General features: G+C 36.3%; 1 protein-coding gene across 1 annotated transcript in view; it reads left to right on the top strand.

Moving 5' to 3' along the window:
- Window positions 1-216: 216 nt before the first annotated feature.
- LOC129258647 (cullin-5-like) overlaps window positions 217-26,747 on the top strand; it is a 33,241-nt gene continuing 6,710 nt past the window's right edge. The window contains exons 1-5 of the mRNA XM_064098807.1: window positions 217-305; window positions 20,383-20,495; window positions 22,675-22,774; window positions 23,177-23,362; window positions 24,063-24,204. Coding sequence (XP_063954877.1) covers window positions 240-305; window positions 20,383-20,495; window positions 22,675-22,774; window positions 23,177-23,362; window positions 24,063-24,204 — 607 coding nt within the window. The 5' untranslated portion in view covers window positions 217-239. The remainder of the gene's footprint in view (window positions 306-20,382; window positions 20,496-22,674; window positions 22,775-23,176; window positions 23,363-24,062; window positions 24,205-26,747) is intronic.

Here is a 26,747-nt window from a genome sequence, read left to right as displayed (position 1 = left end):
CTCTTCATTCGTTCGCGTACCCTTTATAATCAACTTTTTGATGGGCCCAGCGGGTGATGGGGTCCGACTAAGTCTTGCATGAGAAGAAAATTATTAATGAAAATCTATTACAGTTATTTTTCACTGCAGCTGAAAGAATAAGACATCAAAAGAAAATGTTGGATACTCGCGCGCATGGGCCTAATGTTTATTCTATACTCGCATAGGCCTAAGGTCATTCAAGGTCAACTCCCTGAAAAATGGCGACTGTCGGAAGTAAACCGAGTGGGACCGGAGGCGGTGGAGGGGGAAGTTCAATGCTCAAAGTAAGATATTGCAGCTCAAAATTATATTAATATTCTGCTTTTTTATTTTGATGATCGCCTAAATATCTTTTGTGTGAAGTTTTAGCATTTAATCATTTGAAATGCGTTTACAATTGCCCCTAAACGATTTGGCTTAGTGGATTCGGAGCAACACCATTCGCACCCAGGTCGTTCGAGCCGCGCTCGGTCGGTCGCTTCTGCTTGTCTCAGTCTCTGGCTCCCGCTAGCTGAGCTCAATACGGCGCTAAACATCGCGTCGCATAGCCGTGATAGCCAGGCATTAAATTAGATTTAACTCACACAATCATGACAATCTGTGATTGAAGCCTGGCTGAATGGCATTGAATATTTAACTATGGAACCACTAGCATTATTTTATATATTGCCCCGGCCAGATTTCACAAAATGAAATAGCGTCTACCGTACGCCTACTACGGGACAATCGACAAAAAAAATTAACAAAGATTGGCTACACAGTTGGAAGGGAGGGTGAACGAAAGAATGAAGGAGAGAAAAAATGACGAAAGTAAGAGATGAATTGAGAAGAAAGAAAGAAAAAATGACGGAAAAAATAAAAAACAAAAAGGACAAAAGGAAGAATAAAAGAGAAATGATTTCCGTCATTCTTTGAATTGAATATAGAATTAGAAAGAAAGGAAGGGAAGATGAAAAAATGTGCGAAAGACAAAATGAGGAGAGAAAGAAATTAAGTAAAAAGGAGGAGGAAAAAAAGAATGAAGGAAAGAAAAATGTTTTATTCTTTGAAAGAAAGAAAAACGAAGAAAAACAGGGAGGAAGAAAGGGAGGGAAAGAAAGTAAGAATTAAGGAAAAAAGAATTAGAAGAAAAAATAAAATAAAGAATGAAAGAAAGGAGGAAAGAGAGGAGAGAATGAAAAAAAATAATGGAAGGAGAGAAAGAACGAAAATAAAAAGGAGAGGAAGGGAGAAGGAAGCAAAGAAAAGTTTAAAGAAAGATAGAATGAAGAAAATTTTAAAAGGCAAGTAAGAGAAAGAAGGAAAGAAAGAAAAATGAACACATAGAGAAAGGATCAGGAAAGAAAGATAGATGGAACCAAAAGGGTAAGCAGGAAGGATAGAAGGATGAAGAAAGACGGATAGAAAAGAAAGAAAGAGGAAAAATGTTCAAATTTCAAGCAAACAAAAACAATCCAATCATCTAACAAAGATCATAATGATATTTGGTGTTTTTTTTTCAAATATATTTTAATTTTTTTTTATGGAAGCGCGATAGCTCAGTCAGTAGAGCGGGGGACTCGTATTCCGGTGACCCTGGTTCGATTCCCACTTGGTGCGCTAGTGCCCTTTGGTAAGGCATTAATCCTCAGTACCAGGTCCTTCGGAGAGGACCTTAAGCCGTCGGTCCTCTGGTTGCTTGCTTACAAGCATTCATGCTTTCTTAGCAATCAGGTAAAAAATCACCACCAATACCAATACCAAAATTTTTTTTTTTAAACTAAAATGTTTTAGAAATTAATAAAATTTCAAAGTGAAACATTGCCAACTTAAAAATTAAATGAAACATCGCGGCATCATACACAACAATCTGACTCAAAACGAAAGCTGAAACAATTAGATCTAGTTATGAAAACTCAACTTTTTCTCTGATTACATCTCCAAATCAGTAATCTGAGAACCCATAATATAATTATACAAATTTCCCGCCGATTTTGTGATTATTTTGATGGAAAACTGTCTATCATGTCATTGTTTGCACCATTGGGAATCTGCTCCAATTCTACAGCTAGTAGCCTGCCACACAGAGGCATGCAGGAGGCCAGTTCATTTGTAATGTATTGGGTTAGCAAGAAAATCACCGCAGAACTTGCAAAAGTCGATTTTATTGTTGTCTCTGCTTCGTCATCTGTTGGTTGTGTGATGAAAATTCGTCAATTTTAAATGTATTAACTACATTTTGTCCAATATTCTGAAATACTTCATCATGGAGTGCTCAAAGCTAGGGCCTACATGTGATGTAATGTGTTAGATCTAACGTTACTTACTGTTACAGAGTGCCGAGTCATTCATCATTCCTTGGATTTGGAGTTGAAAATAAAGTGTGTCTGAACATGCTGAATGATTGTGATTTGAACTGAGCCGGGGCCAGGGTGACCAGACGTCCCGTATTTCCCGGATCGTCCCGTATTTTGCTCCTTTGTCCCGGCGTCCCGACACACCCTTGCCTATTTGTCCCGTATTTATTATTATTACAATAATTATTTATAATCACGTATTAAATTTTAGTATTTGTTAAATAATAATTTGTATAGCTATAAATTGTTCTTCAAAACGGCATTTTGTAACATGGCTAATCGAATGTATGTCATAACGAAGCGGTTCAAGAATCAGACCTTTTGTATTTGCTTTGTTGACAAACGGATCGAGGGATCTACACGAGATTGGTCTGGTAAGAAACCTTAAAATTTTCACCTTTTTTTTTAAACCAATTTTTGGAACCTTTATACGCATAAGGTGTTTGAAGGTTCAAATATCAATAAAATTCACACTTATAAACCGATTTCACCCTGTAAATGGATTTCCTAAGGAAATCCATCCGGGTGTGGAGGTCTCGCTTATGCATATATGGCAGGCGGTTCAAGGCTCCATGATGAAGCAGTATATACAGTAGGGGGAGACCGGGGTTAGTTGGAACATTTTTGACAGAAATGGCTGTAAAATCCAAATAAATTTTATTCGAGAAACAATCAATATATCAGCTTGAAGCATATATCTAAGGGCTTCAAATGTGCCCCATAAAATTTTTAACTCTATTATGGTTACTGAAAAAATCCACCTTGAACAAGACCATCGCAAACGTTCCAACTTACCCCAATACGGGGTAAGTTGGAACACTGCATGGTCAATTAAGAATTATACTAAAACTACTTAAAACTGTAATATTACATGGTTTTAGCCTATTTGCTTTATTTTTTCAAGTTCAAAATATTTGAAGTATGGATGTGTTGAACTTTATGTTTTCTATAATATACAGCCACTCACGCAAGCAGACTGTGTAGTAGAATTCCACATATTTGGGTGCGTTTGATTTTACATGCAATTAAGTGTACTATCAGCAATTTCATGTACTTCTGCATCAAATTTACAAGACAAAAAATAATTGTTTACATTTTTTTCATTAATTAATTATGCAAATAAGCATATGAAATTTGCCCTAAATTTGTTTTTTTTAATGTTTTCGCCTTTAACTCTATTTATTAAGCTAGTAGAATGCTAATTTTTGGTGAGAGTATCAATTTTCACATAATTTTTTATAACAAATATCCACCAAAAATTGCAAAAAATATAATTTATGTATTTTTTGTTTTTTTATTTGTATTTCTTTGTTTTTTCGAACCTTTGTTTTTTCCAATGAACTTTGTTGGGACTCTTTTGCGATCATAAATAGCATATAATAAATCTATTTGAACCAACAAGAGTAAAAAATAATCATACATTTATGACTTTTGGTTGAAAAACACAATTTGCATTGACCTTGTACATGGAATCACGTTTTTGAGCAATTTTGGGTCCGACCACTGAACTAGAGATACGTGGAATACGTGTCCCTATTCCCAACGTACACAAAGCCGTGCGGCAACGAAGAGCATCGGACTTCACGCTCGACTGAGCGCGCCGCCATTTTGCTAGGTCAATACTGGCTAGTCGACAAATGCTGCGTGAAGGCAGATGGGAGAAAGGAACGCAAAGAAAGTGTTCCTTGTGCTGTTTAAAGTTTTAGTTTGCTTTGTTACATCATGAACTATATGTTATTGAATACTTTCATAACTGAAAATGTTGATTTAGTCACATTTTTGTATTAAAAAAAATTTAAAGGGGAGTAAACATACAGACATGAAATCATAAAAACTCGACCTTTTTCACGCGCACACTATGACAAAGAAAGGCCCAACAACAAATTTGCTTTCTGAGTAGGCCTACAATTTGTCTGAACAATAAAGGCCTACAAGCTGGTTGCATTTAAAAAAAAAATCTTTTAACGATTAGAAATCATGTCCCTTTTCTCTAGCTTTTTTTTAAACCTCCCTTCTCATTCAACTATTCATCTCATCTCATTTTCTCTGATTTTCCTCTTCTGTCCATCTCTCTTATCCTCCCTTTTCTCCATCCCCTTCTATTTCTTCCATTTCTACTTTCATGCCCCTCTCTCTCTTATTTCTCCCCTTTATATCATCGCGATCTCCCTCTTTATTATTTTTGCTTTCTCTTTGGCTTCTTTCTCTCTGATTTTCCTCTTCTTTCTCATCTCTCTCTCTCTCTTACCTTCCCTTTCTATATATCCCCCTTATATCTCTCTTTTATTTCCCCATCTCCCTTATATCAAGCCCTCTTATCTCCCTCTCGTCTCGCCTTTCTCTCCTCACCTTTTTCTCATTCCTCGTCATTTCCCCCTTTCTCTCCCTCTCTCTCTCTCTTTGATCTTCCTCTACTTTCCATCTCTTCTCGTTGATCGTCTGTTTCTTGTTTTCTCTCCGGCTGCATCTTTACCATTTTGCCTTTCTCATTTCAACTTTCTCTATATAAATTTTGAGTAAATATTCCCTTCCCTCCCTCTCATACTGTTCAATCACACATTCAGGGTGAAAAATTGGATAGAAGTTTGAGGACAAGAAGGTTGTTACTTTTAATGAGCCTTCAAAGTTGGACCTTCGTGTGCTCAGCCATGAAATATCTACTAAGTACAGTGTATATAAAAATGGGCACAATATAATTTGAATTCTTATGAAATTTAATTTGGAAGAGCATGGATGTTGCACGACATGTGCTTATACATCAATACACCTTTACATAAAGGAAGGGGTGATGGATAAACAAATTCAACTCTAACAAGTTTACTAATTAGAGCACAGATCAGAAAGACATAGCAATGGTAATTCCATTTAAAAAGTTGTGGCACTAAATTTCGCTTATTTTCACATACCAAATAATTATATGCATATCCTGGTCAGTATATATGAAATATTCCACATGTCAAAAATTGCACAAAAAGACCACTACCTCTTGTCAAATATTTCCAGGGTGACCAGACGTCCCGTATTTTGCTCCTGTGTCCCGGCGTCCCGACAAACCCTTCCCGGGACACCTATCTGTCCCGTATTTTTAGAATATTGAACAAAATGTAGTTGATACATTTAAAAGTGATGAATTTTCATCAAATAACTTAACAGATGACGAAGCAGAGACAACAATAAATCGATAACTAAACTTTTGCAAAGTTTTGCGGGTGATTTTTATCCTAACCCAATAGGCCTACATTGCAAACGAGCTGGCTTCCTGCCTGTGTGTGGCAGGCTCTATGCATATAGGATCGGAGCAGATTCTCAATGGTGCAAACAATCTCACATGATAAACAGTTTTTCCACCAAAATAATCGCAAAATCGGCGGGAAATTTTTATGATCATATATTATAGATTCTCAGATTACTGATTTAATAGGAGGAACAAGTTTTTTTAGTTTTCATAACTGGATCTACATGTAGTTGTTTTAGCTTTCGTTTTGAGTCTTGTTGTGTAGGATGTCGGCGCTGTTTCCTCTAATTTGTAAGTTGACAATGTTTCACTTTGAAATTTTATTCATTTCTAAACCACTTAGTTTTTCAAAATTTTAAAGATATATATCTAAAAAACACAAAATATATCATTATCATTTCTGTTAGATGATTGGATTGCTTTTGTTTGCTTGAAGTTTGAACTTTTTCCTCTTTCATTTTTATTCTTCATCCTTCTATCCTTCCTGCTTGCTTTTTGTTTGTTCCATCTATCTTTTAATATTTCCTACATTTCTTTCCTGATCCAGTCTGTGTGTTAATTTTCTTTCTTTCCTTCTTTCTCTCATCTGCCCTTTTTATTTACTTCCTTCTCCCTTCCTCACCTTTAATTTCTTTTCGTTTTTTCTCTCCTTCCATTTTTTTTTTCATTCTCTCCTCCCTCCAAACTTTCCCCCCTCTCTTTCATTCTTTCTTTCATTCTTTATTCTATTTTTCCTTCTAATTCTTTCTTTCCCTCCCTCCCTTCCTTCCTTCCTTCCCCCTTCCTGTTTTCTTCTTTCTTCGTTTCTTTCTTTCAAAGAATGAAAACATTTTTCTTTCCTTCATTCTTTTTTTCCCTTCTTTTTCTTACTTTTTCTTTCTCACCTTTATTTTGTCTGTCACACATCTTCCCTTTCTTTCTTTTTCTTTCTTTCTATATTCGATGAATTCAAAGAATAACGGAAACCTTTTTTTATCTTTTATTCTTTCTTTCATCGTCTTTTTAATTATTCTTACTTTCTCTCATTTTCCCCTTCGTTTTTTTCTTTCTTCTTTCTCATTTCATTTCTTTTCTTTCTCTCCTTCATTCTTTCGTTCACCCTCCCACCCTCCCCCTTCCAATTCTTTATAGTTTTTCACAAGTATAATACTGTGTAGCCTTCTTTGATGATCTTTTTTTATCGATTGTCCCGTATTTCATTTTTTGAAATCTGGTCACCCTGATTTAAACCCTTTTTTTTAAAACTACATGAATTACCAGGTCCCAGTACATTGTGCATATAGACATATGTTTGTACATGATTGGCTTACTGACATTAAAATACACTTTGCCACACTAAGTACATCAGTATTAATTTTATATTTATAGAGAAAACATATTGCATCTTGCACATACTTTCAATTGCCTTCTACGGCGCGTTCTCGAACAATTGACCTAGCAAAATGGCGGCGGTCACGTGACTTATCGAGTTCGCCGGCGATGTTTTGCTTGGGTGAACACGACTTCCACGTATTTCTAGTTCAGTGGGTCCGACATGCACGTACAAAATGTTGCGTAATTTCGATAACCGCGCACACAGGCATCGCAAATTTCGTCTCAAATGATGCGCTAGACTTGAAAGTAAAAATTCAGCAAGCAGTGTAAGTCAACAAATTTCGCGCGACGGCATAGTGACCAAATTTCTCGAGGGGGGCTCAAATTGACCCCCCAGTTTGATAACCTTGGGTTAATATTGCATTAGGGGCCTACAATAGGCCTTAAATGCACACTCAGACCTAACTGATAAACAAAACAAGCATGGTATACAATACATGTTCAGAAGAGTGTGAAATACTTTATATGTTTTTATTCATAATTATGTTTGGGGTAAGTTGGAACATGTTCCAACTAGCCCCTTCAATTGTGTTCCAACTAACCCCGGAGGCCCATTTGACGTTTATAAGCTTACAGCACAAAAAAGGGACTTCACCATGGCATATTAATAACCTTATTTTGTAGCTTGGTACCAGTGTCTATCATACCCCCAAACTGGCCAACTTGATCTATAAACTTCTCTGAAATAATAAAACATTTCTGAAAGAGAAAAAAATTACTCAGAAGGTCAAAAAACAAAAATTCCTTTCTAACTTCACCAGGCTTGTTGCACATGTGTTGTCTGTAATATGGTGGATGGCTGTTGATAATGACAATAAATTGAGGGCAGTATTGCAGAAATTTATTTAAAGACGTTAAAGAAAATTACAATGTTTCAACTTACCCCGTGTTCCAACTAACCCCGGTCTCCCCTATGTCAAAATATTAAAAAAACATCATCATGGAGTCCTCAAGGCTATGTAGGCCCTATAATTGTGGCAGCCCAAAACGCTTGCACTTCTTTTCTGTCTCCGTGTTTGGGTTGCGAATAGTAATATTTTGAAGGTATGAAAACAAGAAAGGCATCATAATAAAATAAATTAAAAAGTAGGGGCCTAGTTTGAATACTTTGATACCAAAACAATGTCAAAATGGGAATCTAACAAAACAAAGTTAGATTTATGTAGATCTAACAGAACTAGAGACTATCCAGTTGTTGTGTGTCCGGATGTATGATCAATTTTCAAATCCATTTGGAAAAATTAACAAGCGAAAATTCATCAATTTCTCTTACAAAATTGGAGTAACTTTAGAATCCAACAATAATGAGAACATGGCTACTCAATTACTATCTTCAGTGTAAGAACGAGGTATCACACACACGCGAGACATTATATCACATAGATCTGTTATCGATTCATGACATCGGATTCTAAAGGTAAGCCACAAAATTTTATCTTGCACAATAAGCCAGTGACCAACGAACGTAGAGGGCTGCAACACACGGCATGCTCTGTACATTGGCGCTATATGAGGTCGAGGAGGCAGCTGATTCTCGAGCTCGCAGCAAACTTTGTGACTCAGCCTCACGATTTGTGATTGTTCCCAACCGAGTAAAAAATGAGCCATCAGACTAAAATCAGCAATTTTTGTCGTCACGATGGGCAGTGACTTGTTTTTATAGCTCCAAAGGTAGTGTGAGTGAAGCTACTAGCAAAACTGACTAAAAAATTAGCAGATCCGGGTCTATGATAGCCAAAAGAACTGATGTCATGACTTCGCTGACGTTTTTTCTCTTGACCTTCGAAATTAAGGGTAGTACCATGAAAAAAAATATTTAAGAGCAAAAGAATCATAAAAAAAATTGGGCAAGCACTTTTTTCTATCACAAGGGGCGTGGAACGGTTTTCAAAGTTGGGGGGCTGAGCCAAAAGTGGGGGGGCTGATCATGCAAAAAATCACAATCATATGGTAATTTTTACGATTTTGTATGTGCGCCCCCCCCCCACACCCCCCCACCCCCCCCCCCCCCCCGCTTCCGCGGCCCCTGTATCAGGTAAGCAAATTTTGTCATCACTTGCCCTGTCGAGCAAGTGATGAAAAAAAAAATTGTAGAGGCCTGAAAATGAGCTTCAAGATTTTAAAGTGTTCAGACACACGACCCCCCACTGTACTTGTGAAGCAAGTGGCAACATGTCCGGTCATCAATAGACCCTAATAAAAATTATGGCCAAAAGTGAAATAATAATACAAAAACTGTACTAGCATGCAACTTCTTTAAAAAATTTGATGTAACTTTTTTACATATTTTATATGCTGATTGCTGTGCAGGCAGACCCCTCCCCCATGCTTGCTACTTGTACGTACATGTAGGCACACACAATGAAAATGACAATGAGCTGCCATGCGCGGGGCCAGCAGTATATATGCGTCTTGAGCATAGTAAGGGGGAGGGGAATCAGAGAAACATATATTTCAAATTTTCTCGAGAGAAAAAAAAAAGTCTATGCGTGACATCAGCAAGGAAAATGAATTATGAAAAATAGTACATGCATTTCATGGCAAACGTTTTTCCTAGTAAAACTATTACATTTTCTCCTTGTGTACATTTTCAATGCAACAATCTTTATATTGACTAATTTGTTTCGAGCCAAACATCTGCAAGGATTTTGGCAGCTTATACATGTACTAGTTGGTGGCGATTGCATATTTTTTGTTTCTTGTGATGTTCTGCTCCCCTTTGAAGAAAAGTTCCCTGCGCGGGGTCATCCCTGAACCAAAGGCCAGAACATGCATGATCATATTTCCATGTGTTTTAGCGATGCACCAAAACGCATCTCCATCACATGCCTCTTCAATATGAGAGCGTTTTGTACAAAGTATCAAAATCTGATGAATATCCCATGGGCCATGTGTAGAAAACTTGCTGTTCAATATGGTTCCGTATTGAATAGTCTAATGTGCACGTAGGAAATACTGGTATGCAATGCGTACAATAATTAATGCAATTCGATGCTCAGTGATGCTAAGTGGCTTCATAATGAGATACTGTACATGTCATATTTCTGTGATCACACTGATATTATGAAGTGAGGCCATTGTACTCATTGCACTCCTCTTCAATTCATGCAATAGACGACGTTCCGTGACGTCACACGTCAATCAAAATCGCGGCCTGCGGGGCAAAAACAAATTGTTAGACGTGCACGCGCGCACCGCGTACAAATTAAACTACAGTCCACTCGTGTATAATCGTTGTGTGCTGCATTAATTGTCGACCACTTGCTATTCATATGGAGAATCAGTGAAGAATTTCTCGTTGGAGCTGATCTGAGGGGTGATCACGTTACTGTTTTTGTTTTTGTTTTTCATTTGGATCACAAATTTATCGAGGATGGAAAAGTCTAAGAGCGGAAGAAACGCTGCTTACATGGACAGACTGGATGCGAATAGTCGTCGGCGGTATGAAGAAAAACTGTCGATTTTGGACTTGGAAGCATGTCCGTATCAGCATGAAACGAGATCTTTCGTTGACAACATGACGCTGTGGCCGGAGGTCACTTACGCTGATATTTTTAATTATTTGATTGACAATGTTGGAATCCACACAAGAGAGACAATGAGAGCTTATAAGAGTTTGGATAGTTATAATTACACCTGTACTTCATCAGTGGACTTGTGCACACGCTTCTTGTAAAGAAATTGAGGAAGGACAAATTCTTGTTCAGAACTGAAGTCAAACATGGTAAAAAATCAAGACTTTGGCTTGCTATTAACAAATCTGGCGATGTTGTTGCCAGCCACTGTGATTGCATGGCGGGGTATGTAATTCAATTTTATGCACATTTTTTCCCCCTTTGGACATAGACTCTAGGTCTAATAATTTTAATATTTGATCTATATGAATTGGAATGTAGGCCATAATGCCATTATCATATCAGTGATTATTGGTTTAGAAAATCCTACAAATGAATATGAGAGGAAAGCATAGAATAGACTCTACATCTATGAGTACATGTATGACTATGCTGATAAAATTAAACCAGTAGCAGTAGATCTACCCATTCATAGGGCCAAACATGCATGGGACTGTAGCGAACTTTCGCCATTGCATGATTGCAGCAGTCAAAAACAGACAACATTGCCCTAAGCAAGATTATTTTTTTCTCAAATTTGCTAGATTATCTGATTCAGGGACTCTTCAACTATCAAAGTGCCACAAATTTGGGGATTCGGAGTTGATATTGAAATTTCAAAAAAATTATTTTCCTCTCATGTATGAATGATCTAGCAGTCGCAAACGCCTGCTGATGCACACAAAGCCATAGATGCCAATTCTGCCGTAATATCTTTAATAAGCGTTACTCAATACAACTTATCTTGAGATATTGCTTGTACATGTATAAATGCCAGCACCAGTAGATTCTAGAATTTCTACACAGTTTACATACAGTACCAGTCAGATACCTTTAATACCTGTTTACCTGTTTCAACCAGAGAACAATAGATAATCTATTGTTCTCTGGTTGAAACAGGTAAACAGGTATTAAAGATATCTGACTGGTACGTAAACTTTTATATAGGAATATTAGATCTCGCGGTAAGAGTTCCTTTTGCGACAGCCACCCAAAATGAAAAAAAAAGTAGTCTATAGGGTCTGAATGGAAAAATCATCTAGGGTCAGGGTCTGGGATACGGTTTAGGGTTAGGCTAGAGCTGTATTTGATTAATTTTGGGTGGCTGTCGGCTGTCGCAAAAGGAACTCTTTCCGATCTTGCATCTGAATATTCAAACAAATTAATAAAGTGTTTATGTAAACTTAACTTAATTGTCATCTTGATTTGCAGAAATTTGGGCTAGGCCTACATCATGAAATGACACTACTAGTTCGTTTGCATGCACGTACCTGTGTACAAAATGAATGGAGGGGGAATGAAGGAACTGGTACATTTGACAGAATGAATAATGCCAAAATTTAAACCATTGGTATTGTTTTGTTAAGAAAAAGGCTCCAGTTTTGTTCAACTTTGAGGTTAATATATATCTGACGTGAGTGTGCTTTTATGTTTCATTTGTTTCCTTAATTTAGATTGGGAGAGGTCTGCTCTCATGTTGCTGCAGCTCTTTTTAAAATTGAGGCATGCATTCGTCATTTCTACAACAGAGAATCCTGCACTTCTGTTCCATGCAAGTGGAATGCTACATTCTCAAAAAAAGTAAGTTTGTTTTCCTGGACTCTGGACCTTCAATGATACGAAGTAACCATGTACTATAAACACACAACAAATTATTGCTTGAAGCATGTAGCTTATTCTTATTTGTAGTATCTAGTCACCTTACAGGTTCACCTGTTGAATAGAATTGATGATTCAAAAGTCACAGTATATAATGTCAAATTTTGAGGATCCAAGGTCAATTTTCTATCATGTGATCAAGTCATGAACCAACAGATCAAGTAGAGACATAATGTTCTAAAAGTTACATATACATATATTATTTTGTCCTACCCCCCCTGTTATTTTTTTAATGAACTAGCCCTACATTATCATAAGCATGAACGACTGGGGGGGGGGGAGGAATGGGGTACTTATGTGGAAAAGGGCTTGACTACAAAGTAACTACAAAGTGAGGGTTTACTTTAAAGGGCTCTTGTAAAAAAATAGATGCTCTGGAAGGATTTGCTCTTCTGGAGCTTATGCAGTAAAGATGCATATTAGCAGTCATGGATTGCTTTGATATGCACATGCATTGCTACATTTAAAAGCTGATATGCAGGTGCTTATGCTTGTGAGGCTCCTTTGAGAGGTTTTAAGAAGTGTCCCTACCCCCCCCCCCCCGGCCTTTCACACTAGTTGATGAAAAATGCAATACATAGTACATGTATAAGGCTAAGCATTACGTTATTTTGCTTGACTTCCATAATGATTTGAAGATGACCATCAGGCTCAGTAGAAGCATTGATTTAAGAAATTTTTTATAAATTTCATTATACAAACTAAATGTAACATTAGTTTTATACAAAAGGCTTAAAAGTAACTAAGTTACACATAAGTGCAATATAACAAGAAATTTAGGGAAAAGTAGCCTGCATGTATGACTGCCGAATGGATTTTAGAAAGAAAACAAGAGAGATGAAGATGGAAAGAAAGATGAGAGGGAGAGGGTTGTTTGTTGGTATGTATGAATGTCAATATTTCATTCAAATACTGTTTAAATTGTACTTTATGAGGAGCATGCACAGTAGTGAACAATCATGTACATTTAATCATTGCCTGTATGAATTTCAACTGTAAATTTGTTCTTTTCCCCTTATTTATTCCCTAGTTTGATCCAGCTGCAATTGTCGATATTGACTTCAGCAAGCCAAAGCGTTCCAAAGCTGAACATCCAGAGTCAACACCATCTCGAACCCCTGAACGCCGCAATAAAGTGCCCCAACCACCAACAAATGAGGAACAGGAGGCATTTTTTCAAAGTCTTGTTGACAGTGGACTGAAAAGTGTTGTTTTAACAACGCATGATGTTCATCACCAACATTTTCTACCTTCTGCATTGCCAGCAAATGCAAATCCATCTTTGCCTCTTACAGTGGCTGAAAGCCTGTTCAGAGAAGACTACAGAGACCTCTCCAGTACTGAACTTTTGCAAGAAGCCGAGAAAAACTTCAGCAAAATATCCGTCACCAAAAGCCAAGCAGAGTTCTTAGAAAAGGCAACTATCCTTCAAGCTGACAGTATTATCTGGCACACCCATCGTCAAGGAAAAATCACAGCATCAAAGGTGTATGATGTATGTAGCACAAGTGTAGATATGCCATCATCCTCATTACGTAAATCAATATGCACAAACCAGTTCAACAGGGGGCTAACAAATGTTCCCTCCCTCCAATGGGGAATAGAGCATGAACAAGTAGCAGTTGAAATGTTTGAAAAAGTCTCTGGACCAAGTCACAACAATATGACAGTGACAAAATGTGGGATGACGATCGATCCAAATTTTCCTTACCTTGCAGCAAGTCCAGACAGACTCATAGAGTGTGACTGTTGCGGAAAAGGAGTCCTTGAAATTAAATGCCCATACTCTTTGCGAGACAAGGAAGACATTTCTGTATTATTGAACACCTATACATATGGCAACACTTTGAAGAAAGAGTCCCCATACTATTCCCAAGTGCAATTACTAATGAATTTACTTGCTGTAGACTACTGCTATTTAGAAGTGTGGACGCCAAAAAGTGCAATTATCTGTAAAGTACTAAAGAGCAGTGATTGGTTTAAGGTTACAGAGCCAAAACTGTAAAAGTTTTTCAAGAAGAGCATTATACCAATGATAATGATTGGAAAACCTGAACCTGCCAGACGTTCACTACACTACCGTTAATCACCTGAACTGTAAAAGAAAAAAAATGAATTTTGTGAAGACTCAGAAAAGAGCACTTATGTTAATATTAAAGGGCAGGTCCACCCAAACAAAAAGTTGATTTGAATAAAAAGAGAAAAATCAAACAAAAATGATGCTGAAAATTTCATCAAAATCTGATGTAAAATAAGAAAGTTATGAAGTTTTAAAATTTTGCTTACCGGGGTAATTTCACAAAACAGTTATATGCACATCCAGTTATGCAAATGAGGGGACCGATGAAGTCATCCACTCACTATTTCTTTTATATTCTATTATATGAAATATGAAAAATCTTAATTTTTACTATGTTACAATTCGTAAAAAGGTTTGATTCCTCCCTGAACATGTGGGGAATCCATTTCTGCAACATACTGCGATTCAATAAAGAGCTCCCTTGATAAAACTGAAATATTAGAAATATTCTACATTCCATATTTAATACAAAAATAAATAGTGAGTGGGTGACATCATCTGTCCATACTGACCATGATGTGCATATAACTGTTTTTTTTCAATTAAGTGAAACTTTGAAATGTCATAACTTTCTTATTTTAAATCCAATTTTGATGAAATTTTCAGCGTTATGCTTGTTTGATTTTTCTCTTTTTATTCAAATCAACTTTTGTTGGGGCGGACTTGCCATTTAAGCACAATAAAGTACTGAATGTAAATTAATATTAGCTCATGAAATTTTAATAGGAACAAAGTGCTTTTGCATTTTTTACTTTGAAAACACCTTTGGAATTTTAGCTCCTAGTTCATTCCTAGGAAACAAAAATGTAACTGATTTTGTTTCGTTTTCTGAAGGTGTCTTTAATGGCAATATTAATAAATGTAACTTATGCCAAATCCACTCTGTAGAGTGCTTATAGTGTCTTTCTGAATTGTAATTAAAAATTTCCAATATTGCTTTAAATATAATAATTTGATATTTTTGTATCATGAGCAATTTAAATTGCAAAAAGCTCACTTCTTTCCAAGACCCAAATATTTTGCAAGTGAGGGTAACTACCTTTAAACAAGGTGGCCCCTGAATAAAGACTTCAAGATTTTCACTATTATTTATTGGCATGTACAGTATGTATGAAAAAATGCATTAACTTATTTTCAGAGATACACATGTAGCTAGGTGCATGTGTATACAATGTATATGAATACAGGAACAGCTTCCTGTAAAGCCAAAGTAGAGACAGAGATGCCAACTGTTCTTTTTTTTTTTTTTTTGGGGGGGGGGATGCCTCCGCCCACCAAAGGTGGATGCCAGAGGCATTATGTTTTCAGGTCGTCCGTCCGTCCCACTTTCGTTCACGCGATAGCTAAATAAACGGTCAATCAATCAGCTTCAAACTTGGCTCGAGGATACATATCAGGATGACGATGAGCTTACTTTTCGGGGTCTCAAGGTTAAAGGTCAAGGTCATAGAATTAAATGAAATGCATAAAAATGGGCCATTCTCACAATAACTCCACAGCGATTTGACAGATCAACTTCAAACTTGGGTCATGTATGCATACAATTGACAGTGACAATGATCAGAGTAGATTTTGGGGTCTCATGGTAAAATCTCAAGATCACGGAGTTCAATCAAGTTCATGTATCTGCTTTTTGGAGAAACATCTATCTGACTAGATTTTGAAGTCACAAGATTAAGGGTCTAGTGTTTTTTCTTTATTGAAATAGAAACTAGGAAATATATTTCTGGGCTCCATAACACAAAGGTTTGCAATCCATCGCTGAATTGTGACATGCGCATTTTGTTCAAAACAATAAACAGTAACCAATCAGGAGTGTTAATCTGTTATTGTCATATTAGCAATCCATCGCAGACCTTTGTCTAAAAGAGCCTTGGTCTGGCAGTGGCGAAGGCATACATTTTCACCGTGTGTGGTCAAAGATTCATCTAGTTTACTTGAAAGGGGGGGGGGGGGGGTAAACTGCATAGAGGCACATCCTGTGTATGTGTATCACTATATCGCAGTGACACCCCCCCCCCACTATGTTTATGTTGTGTTGTGAAATTGCATTTCACTCAAGACAAATGGGGATTCTTAAACTCCATACTAGTTCTATGAGATGACAACAAAATAAATCTTCATTCTATACATTTACTTCATAGAAAAAAAAAATATCAGAAATACATGCACCATGCACTCCTAAATGTTCATGTACATGTATATCCAACTTCCATCATACATGTATCAAGATTTTAATTTCTCCACTCCAGGAAATCAGCAGTACATGTAATAATTCATGAATGAAATTGATACCTTTCTCAGAGCATTTAACATGAAAAGTTCAAAATTTGGTTTTGCTTCACATTTGGGATCATATTAATGGATAAATGGATACAATAGTGGTACTTTGTTTCCAAGAAACTAGGACTGGCTCAACATACACAATATCCCATAATTCCCCTATTAGCCTCTGTTACATAATTTCCAGTAAAATCAATTGCTGAATATGGAGTAGAGGCACTCTTATTGAGAACATTTATGTACTTGTGTTTAAGGCATGTATAGGGCTATAGGCATAACTATATATAAAACAGCTACTGATTTATTTTCAAAAAATTATTTTGGTCGCAATATGCGATATTTAAAAAAACCATAAGATTTTTTGGTAGATGATCCAATGCATGTACTGTATCTATCCAAAATCAAATTTATTTGAAACTCCTGTAATAAATTTGAAATATTGCATGCTACAAATGAAATACATGTTGAAACCAACCAGTCACTCATTCTACCTTTTAATTACCAGAAACCCTCAGTTTCCATGGGGTTGTGCCCCCTGTTTGTAATCTGTAAAATGAAATCCTGTCCTGGTACACATCACTTGTAATTAGCACAACCAAGGGCATTTGTTATAAGCAAAACTCTTTATGGTGCATAACAGACACAAGTATGTGAATGAAAAGTGTTGATTTTTAGATGTTAAACTGAAATAAAAGCTGTTGGGTTGTAACTTCAAATTACACAAATATCAAACACATCGGAGGCAAATTGCTTGCAGTAATATGATGTACATTGTACATACATGTGTATTTACACACACCTTGAAGGTGGAAATAAATGTAAAACAAACAGGTACACTCAAGTAAATTTCATCACCCTTTACTGATACTCCATGATGCACATAATACTGTAAATAGGAAAATAGGCCAGCACTCATGACACTAACATACTTTATCCTTGTTAACAATTGATTCTGATAAAATTGCACACACAAGCATAATTTTGTCTGCTGTTGCACTACCTACATCATCCACTCTTTTTACAAGATTTAAGGTCCTTTAAGAATGTGGAACTTTGACTTCAGCAGACCAATACACCTTTCTACTTCTATTCTCACAGAGGCAAGCTGTCTTGATTCCTCAACATCTTTGCTGGGTAACTGTTTTTTACCTCGTGTGAAGGCTGGGACGACTAGTGTTGCTCCTCTTATGACAAAGTCTTCTTCATTAGTAAATCCGCGGTCAGCAAGGACTTGATCGTTGTTCTCCAGTCTGCTCAAGAAGTCGCTTTTTAACACTATTTCTCTATCTGACATCCTTCCACCAAATGCTTTTGATATAAATGATATGGAACCTGTTGGGGTTATTGCTACTAATACTTTCATAGTATTATGTTTTTTATAGTTTGACCATGTTTGGGCTCTACTTTTCAACAGAGTTGGTCTATCAATAAACACTTCTGTACAGTCTATTATACAACATGCTCTTGGGAAATGTTTCTTGAACATATTTGGTAAAGTTGAACGCAAGCTTTCATGACTTGGCCAATTAATTAAACATTTTAGCTTCACAGACATGGCATCTAGCCACTTGTAGAAAATTCTAGAAACAGTCATTCGTGAAATACCACATCTGTATGCTATATCTTCAAACAGTAGGTTGAGTCTCAACTTTAACAAGACAAATGAAAAGTTCGTCTTTCAGTGATAGCTTTGTGACACTTTTCTTAATGAAAGGGCTAATGAAGGTGAACACAATAGAGAAAAGCAAATATTTCTGTAGTCCTGTATAAAAGTTAGTTTTACCATCGTCATTTTCAATGGAGGCAGAGCCAAATGTAACCGAGCTCAATTCATTCCTAAGACGACTTCTCCATGCAAAGCTTTAATTTCATTGTTTAGTATTTGCACCTCTCTGCTGGTATTTTCATTTACTTCTTCATTTGAATTCACAGCAATTTGCTCTGGTGGTGTGACAGCATTATCACATTGATGAAGTCCATCGCAGGATTTGATGTTCAACTCCAGAAGTCCATGCGCAGCAGAGAGCCTAAGGTCTGCTTCTGAGTTGTTGTCAATGTCGGCACGGCTTTTTGCTCGCAAATGTCTTTTGAGATGTTTCTCCAAACCCTGCTTTGTGTTCTTGCTAAAACTGAAGAGCTGTGGCTTGTAATCTGGATGGAAAGGGTCATTGCATAGGTTTACCTGTAATACAATTATGAGATTTTAAAATTAGGATAAAAATCTAAAAATAAAATCAAGACTTCCGTCTAAGTCTTGACAATTCTTAATTGGGTAACCTCTAAAGTTTCCGACAATGCGAAACTCAAGGGGAAACCAATAGACTGTTGTTTGCCCATGGTTCAAACCGGTGCAAACCATGCATTCTTGGTTTCCTAATGAGCATCACGTTGTCAGCATCTGTGGGGGCTTAATACATGTACCATAATCCTTGAATTTCTATGGTTTTGCAAGCATATTGGTCTAGCTATTTGCAAGTTACATGTAGATACTAAGTTTTGGCAAGAAATATGCTTTATCTGTCAAAATTTAGGGGGGGGTGCAAACACCCCCCCCCCCCCCCCCCGATGATGATAATTGACGGAACTCAAAACTAAAGTTAGAAGGGGTTTTCCTTGTAGTTGTACAGGCAAACCACGCTACACAAACTCAGCTCAGGACAAAGGAAACATGTCCATGAAACTCTACCTGTTTATTTATAAATATAAAAACCTTGTTATAAACATGAACAGCAATTTCAAAAAATAACCAAAGTGGGATTGCCAAAATTACCTTTTCATATCATAAGGTAATTTTGTGAGAATTTGTAATAAATAGTGTTCTTTATAACGGGGTATGCACTGTAGCACAGTACTACGGCATGAATTTACGGTACTGGGAAAACCCCCCTCCAAAAAAAAAAAAAAATGTGTTACTGTTAGGCCTAGATCTGGATCTTAGAGTTACATATAGGGTCTCAATTCCAAGTCAAATAAGTTTGGAAAGACAACTTGGTACTAGCGCAAAAAGTGTGGACTATGAAAAATACATATTTTAGTGTTTTGATTATACATAAATGCAACGGAGAGATGCAAGAAAGTTTACCTCTCAAAAAGTGTACACCGCAGACACAATCACCGGGCTTAGGGTCGTAACCTTGCCGGTTGATGCCCGATAACCACGCTGCTCGCTTCCCTGGGAATTTGCTGGCGCTCGGTATTCTATAAAATCCAACTTTCTTGTCATTAACACAGACTCCCCATCTATTTGTGCAGCCACGGGCAACACAACTCTTCACCATCTTTAAAATCCTCAATAAAACGGATGAATCTAGCACAAATATCTCGCCGTCTCCGAGTCCGAGAAGCTAAATATATCTGCTGCTGATGTGTTACGTATTAAATTTATGCAGCGCGTGCTTGCGCGCTACAGCATGCCCAGGCCCCCTTGTTGTTTTTGCCCCGCAGCAAATGAGTCATCGGTTAGTGACGTCATTGGAACCTCGTCTATATAACCTTCCAAGTCTTGGAATATCTACATGTATGGTTTCCCATTCTGAGCCATACAATATAAGTGTTGAATCAATTATTAAATGACGAGATCTCACTTTTAGTATGAAATGTAAAATATAGAAATAAATATACAAGTATAAAGTAACTTTTTTTCTCTATATACCTCTTTACCTTTTATCCCTGATTCATTTTTTTTTCTGTTTTCTATTTCTCTCCATTATCACTTTCTCTCTTTCTCCTTCCCTTGCTACATCTCTCTCTCTCTCTGTTTCCCTCTTGCAACCTTTATAGCAGGATAAAACCCAACCTCAGTTTGAGGATCGTTGGGAGGGTATGAGACCAACTGTTCTTAAGCTCATGAGGCAGGAAAATGTGAGCAGGAAAGAATGGCAAGATCTTTTCTGGTGAGTACTTTATTGATCTACTCTACATACACGTACATGTGTAGACTGAATGCTATGTATAGAGAATAATATACCGTAAACAACATTAACTGATGATAGAGTGAGAACAAGAAAAAAAAAAAAAGAAAGAGGGGGAGGGTGAGGAAGAAAAAGAACTACAAGAAGAGTTAGAAAGGAAAATAAAACCAGAAGAAGAGAATAAAGTAGAGAAAAAAGGAGAAGAAAAGAGAGGAAGTGGAAGGAAAGAGAAAAAGGAAGAAAATGAAAATAAAGAAGGAAGGAAAAAAGAAAGAAAGGAAGGAAGGAAAGAAGGAAGGAAGAGCTGAGAAAGAAAATGAAGAAAGAAAAAAGAAAGGAAAGGAATTAAGGGAGAAAGGGAAGGGAGGAAGAAGGAGGAGGGAAGAATCTACTTGTACATGCAGTAAAAATGTTCTGTTTGAAAGTTTCTCAATGATTTCCAAAGATGTGTCTGCGATTTAAAAGAGATTCGGATCTGCCTCTGTCATTTGCCTACACTGAACAGTACATTGATATTGGTGGTACATGTATATATGATTAACATGATAATTTAGTTCCTTATGAAAACTCAAATCACCAATTTAGCCTTGCTCAAATGTATCACAGTGATACAGTTTACAAGGAATGTACACATACATGTACATGTTGATCCATAACAAATGTACATGTACAGGCTACATGTATGCTCTCTGGGATGAAAGTGAAACTTGATAAGTTGCTTTGAGGATGATTGATTCATCACTTCAGGGGGGGGGGGGGTGATGGAACAGTGATCACTGTACATAGAACAGGAGATTACAATTGATGACTTTTAACAAACAAACAATCGCAATGTCTCGTTGGTTTGTCTCAGTCAGTCCGCAAGCCCCTGTGTTAATGAGCAAATGAGCAAGATTTATCCAAGTCCTCTCGTGGCTGAATTCATGTCCCTGCAAAATCTCGTGAATTGTGAGACTTTCTTTCTCAAAGAATTTAACCACTTTCTCCTTGAGTAATATTGATTATTTTTGTACCATGGGCAAGAGTGAATGTTACTCTTTTATATTGGTCATTTCTTTTGAATGAAATATTTTGATAAATAAGTGAATTTTTTACCTGAAAAGATGCATCAAACAGAATTTTCTTCCTCTGTTTTCACTTGCAAATTGTGCAACATTTTGTGTTTTAGCCACCAACATTATTTATATCATCAGAAAGCTCAAACTCTATACTTTCTTACAATGTCACACTTGATATGTGGCATCTTTTAGATGGGTCAGCAGCCAGCTTTTTCCATCAAGATGCAAGACTAGATTTCTGAAATTTCTGAGTAACATAAAATCCAGAGTTCTGATTGGCTGAATACTGTTTTCAAAACAAACAGGCACGGGTAATTTGAAGAGATTACCAGATGGTGAGTGTGACCTTGCAGAGGCCCAGTGTGGGGAACATTGGAATTTGCATGGGTGTGTGGTCTCTATGACCAATCAGAGCGCAGTATTCTTGTTTTTGAGCTGCAAAATGTACTTGGCCTATGAAAAGCTGGCTGCTGACCCATCTAAAATACATCTTCTTATAAAAATTATATCATATTAAAGCTTAGATCTTCAGCTTTGTCATGATTTAAAAATCATTTGTGCCCAAACAGAAATTAAGTGTGAAAACAACAACTTTTGTTGCATGAAAAAAAATTGTTTGTTTCATGTTTTAGATCAAAAGTTTTTCCTATATTACAACATTCTTTTAGAAATCCAAACACATGACCTGAGAGAATGATTTTTCTTCTTTACAAAGATACCAAAAACATGAAATTTGGTCAATATTTAGAGCAGCAATGGCCGAATAAAAAGAGGTGTTTTGGTTCGCACCAAGCTCATTAACTACATGTATGCAAAAACCCTCTAGTCATGAATATCACTTGGATAAAAGAAGTTACTTTTTCAGGGCTTGCGGACTGACTGGTCTGTCTTAATAATTGTTGGATAATATTCAACATACCTGTACATTATGCAGATCATTGTTGATTCGCAATTTGCACTGGTGATATGTCAATATACAGCAGTTATACAGAGTCATGGTATGTCTGTTTGGAACATTTAAAGATGTAGACTCCACCAATAAAGTTAATAGCAATGCCCGGATCAATGTGTGCATATACAAACTTATTTCTTATCTATTGTAGGGAGGTGTATTCAGTGTGTGTTTGGGATGATAAAGGCGTAGACAAGGTCAACGAAGCTCTCAAACATGATATTGTTGATTTTGTACACCAAGCTAAACAGGTAATTATCAACCCACTTCAGTCTTAAGATAACTCAAATTGCTGAACATTTCAATATCTGCATATTTGCAGGAATTATAATTATTCAATAAATATAATCTAATATTTACAAAGTTCTTTGTACATTAATGTAATATAGAGCCTGATTATTAACACAATCTCTGTAATTCCCAAAAAGGTTAACTTAATGAATAGAATATACATGTATGAATAGAAAATTTATCATCATCTTTGTCATAATCATCACCATCCATCACACCACCATGACCATCGTCATCATCATTGTTGTTATCATTATTAATATTATTATTTTACATGCCTTTGTATTTGGCCAAGTTGTAGGTTCTTACGTCAAAACTTGTTATAATTGAAGAATGTCATAATCTGTTATGTTCATACACAGCGTGTCCTGCATGATCAAGATGAGTCTGCACTCCTCAAGGCATACATCAGGGAGTGGGGCAAGTATTTCACCCAATGTGATTTCCTACCCATGCCATTCAAACCCCTGGAGACAGCCACAGGAAAGGTCTCCGGAGCCCTGCAGAAAAAAGCCAATCAACAAAATGAAGACTCCACAGTCAGAAAGGTGCGTCTCTTTTCCTGATACCTTATTCATGTGAGCCAGTTATAAAAAAAAAAAAAAAAACATTGGCAAACAGAGATGCCAATTAGTAGGATTTTTTAGGGGAAAGTGACACAAAATAGGAGTTTTCCCTTAGAAATAAGATTTTTAAAACTTGTAAAAATTGTGATTTTTGGTATGTTTCACAAAATTTTAACGAAAAATTGGATTTTAGGCTTGAAAATAAGATAAAAAGAAATAGTGAAAAACTGAATAAGGTTTTTTTCACAATTAAAGTTGGCAGCTATGGTGTTGAATATCATTGATAAGACTATTTATGAAATGCTTTCTATGTACCCCAGCAAAAGCTCCAAATTTTGTGGCCATTCTACATATTTCTTCATTTCAATGATGTCATTCAATGACTTTTACTGCTTGTTTGTTTTACTACTCAATGTGATTGTTTATTTAGCAGCTGATTGTAGGATCCAAGACAAAACACTGCAATATTGATATTGATATTGAAATATTAAAGGCAAAACTGATTATGCCAAAAAGCTCCCAATTTTGTGACTTTAAAACAAAAATATTTGTGGCATTTTAAAGATTCTTGTTTATTTCATACACACTCACTTTAAGAATGCAATAATTTCCTTTGTGACATCATGAATAATGCTTTGCTTTTGGTATTTCTCCGTCTCAATTGTTCTCTCATCTTATATAGTTGATGTTGGAGAGCTGGAGTCATTATATATTCTCTAAAGTCAAGCATAAGCTTCAGGAGAGTGCTATGGCATTGGTTCTGGCCGAGAGGAACGGAGAGGCCTTTGACAAACAGCTTGTCATCGGTGTCAGAGAATCATATGGTAAGATATGGGTATGAAAAAAATAGTCAATGACCTTATAATGCTCTCAGTATTCACTTTGTTGTTGGCTAGGTGTATACTGACTTTGAAGGGATTATAAGGTAGTTATTTTCTGCATGCCAATATCATCAATGTTAACGGAGATAACACTTTTCTGACCGAAGTCTGAATTCAGACTTTATCAACATTCAGCCATAGGAAACACAATTTTGTGTGTATGAAATGGCTCATTCTTGATGGATTTTAGATATTTTTTTCTATCAGTTCTAATTGGCATCCCTAGCTTAAAAAAAGAGATTTCAATTTACTAAGTAAGCCTGAGTTGAATCGATTTTAAAATCCGTGTTCGATCGATGTCATCGAGCGCCAGAGCAGATTTTGCAAAATCGGTGCATCAAAAAAAAAATATATAAAAAATACGTCGGCCGGCCGATTCGTTTGGTTCACACAATCAATCATAAAAATAACCAGTAATGTCCAACTTGACTACTACTTACTTCATTTATATTGCCCCCAAAATGAAACCGATTGTGTAATTATGATGCCTATTCACCATTAATTTGAAGTTAATTCCGATCATAGTTCGAGTCTTAATCGTCTGCTCGTGCCGAGATAATTTATGCATGATGAATTCATGAATGGAAGTCATCAATCGTGCAGCGCATGCTCAGTACTGTGCTTTAATCAAACCAGAAAATAGCCGGAAAATTGACGCGATCAACGTAAAATAAACCTTACTATCATGAACAATATTAATATCATGACCATAGAACATTATTTAATCGTAATATTTAACAATAATTTGCATATGATAATCATTAATATGAATTTAGAGCTTGATGTGAAACGTTTGTATTTCGTTTCAATTTTCGATGACGGATGATGATCGACTTGAGTGAGTGATGCACTTGTCTAAAAAAAATTATCACGTCAGGATTGATTCTCGAACATTGTCAACATGCAGAAACTCTTTTCAAGATCCTAATATCACCATATGGGCATTTTCACGGTAACTGACATTACACGGCACAATGTTTTCACACCTTTCATTGTGTGTATCTCTAAAACATCAAATGATGGGAGTTTGCTTTTGATAGAGTTAATAAAGTGAACCTTGCTGTATACTCTGATACTAAGTTTTCCTATGTAACCACATTTTTTTACGCATCAGCAAGCAAAAATGTGTCGGTAACTGACATTACGCAAAAGGACATGCAATTTCAGGGTGTTCATTAAAATTGAAATATCTCATGTCCCTGAGTAGATAGAGTAATAATTTGAATATGTAAATATACCTCAGTTACTAGGTTAAGATGTGTCAAAATATTAAAAAATTCGTTTTTGTCTTTTGGGGACTATGATAATTTTTCCACAACCATGCTGGTAACTGACATTACGGTAACTGACATTACACTTAATTTGCCATAGAGATAACACATGGAAGTCAAATGTGTGGAATCATTGCATTGTATCTTCTGTGCAGGGCTTCACATGAAAGTGAGCTTGATGTGGAAGTATACCCGAGTTTTTAGGAACATTTCAATGAAAAACTTTTTCTTTTTCTTAATTCCTTTCTTTGATTTGAACATTTTTATCATTACTTGTCGGTAACTGACAATACACATTAACATTTACCAGTGCTATATGATTTTCAAAGGCATAATTTTCTTGGTACTTAAATGTAAGGCTTTTTAAAATCATAAAAGTTTCATAATACTTCACATTTTTAATTATCAAAAGATAAGAAATGTATGTTTTACTTACTCGGGGGGGGGGGGGGGGTCATAGCAGCTACATGTTTTCCTATAGTAATTTAATATTGCATTGACTGTACACATGGATTTTTCTGACTATACACCCATAATATATTCATCAGTTTTATATTGACTTTTTAAACCTTTTCCTTCTCCAACCTCCCCCTCCCCTCAAAAAAGGCAAAAATTAATAAGGGTCTCCTCCCCTAGGCTACATGTACCCCTCCCCCGAATCTCATGCAGCCATGTAGTTTTATTGATTTCTATTCTGGTCAGTGCAAGCAATGCTTGTTCATATCTGTCGGATTTCAATTCTCTTCATAATTTGTTTAATCATTTTCTTTGCTAATTTCTTTTATAAGCTGTCAACAAAAAATAAACTCCAGCTTCTAAACTGAAACTGAACTATTTGTAAATTAGAAAAAAACACCACAGTTTTAGTAGATCCATGCAACATTGATCAGAACTGTCAAATTTCACTTTTCATCTCTACTTGTAAACCAAAAACAAAATTGTATCACACATCCACACTACTAACAGGTAAAAAACCAGGAATTTACTTTTAGCGAGGCAATGCTAAAAAAAAAAAAAAAAAAAAAAATGGACCCTGGAAATCCCCTTCATCACAATGTTAAGCTTTAAAAATGTTGCAGATTTAGGCAATAGGTTGGGAAAAGTACCCCCTACCCCCCCCCCCCCCCGAAAACCAAACAAACAATTAGGTACTTGGTAAGTGCATGTACAAAACAATTTCATAGTAATTTTTTTTTGCACGATGGGAATGCAACT

Source organism: Lytechinus pictus, chromosome 4 (assembly GCF_037042905.1).
Source record: "Lytechinus pictus isolate F3 Inbred chromosome 4, Lp3.0, whole genome shotgun sequence".
Taxonomy (NCBI): Eukaryota; Metazoa; Echinodermata; class Echinoidea; order Temnopleuroida; family Toxopneustidae; genus Lytechinus; species Lytechinus pictus.
Note: the sequence above shows the minus strand (reverse complement) of the source record. Positions and strands in the feature narration are given on the sequence as shown.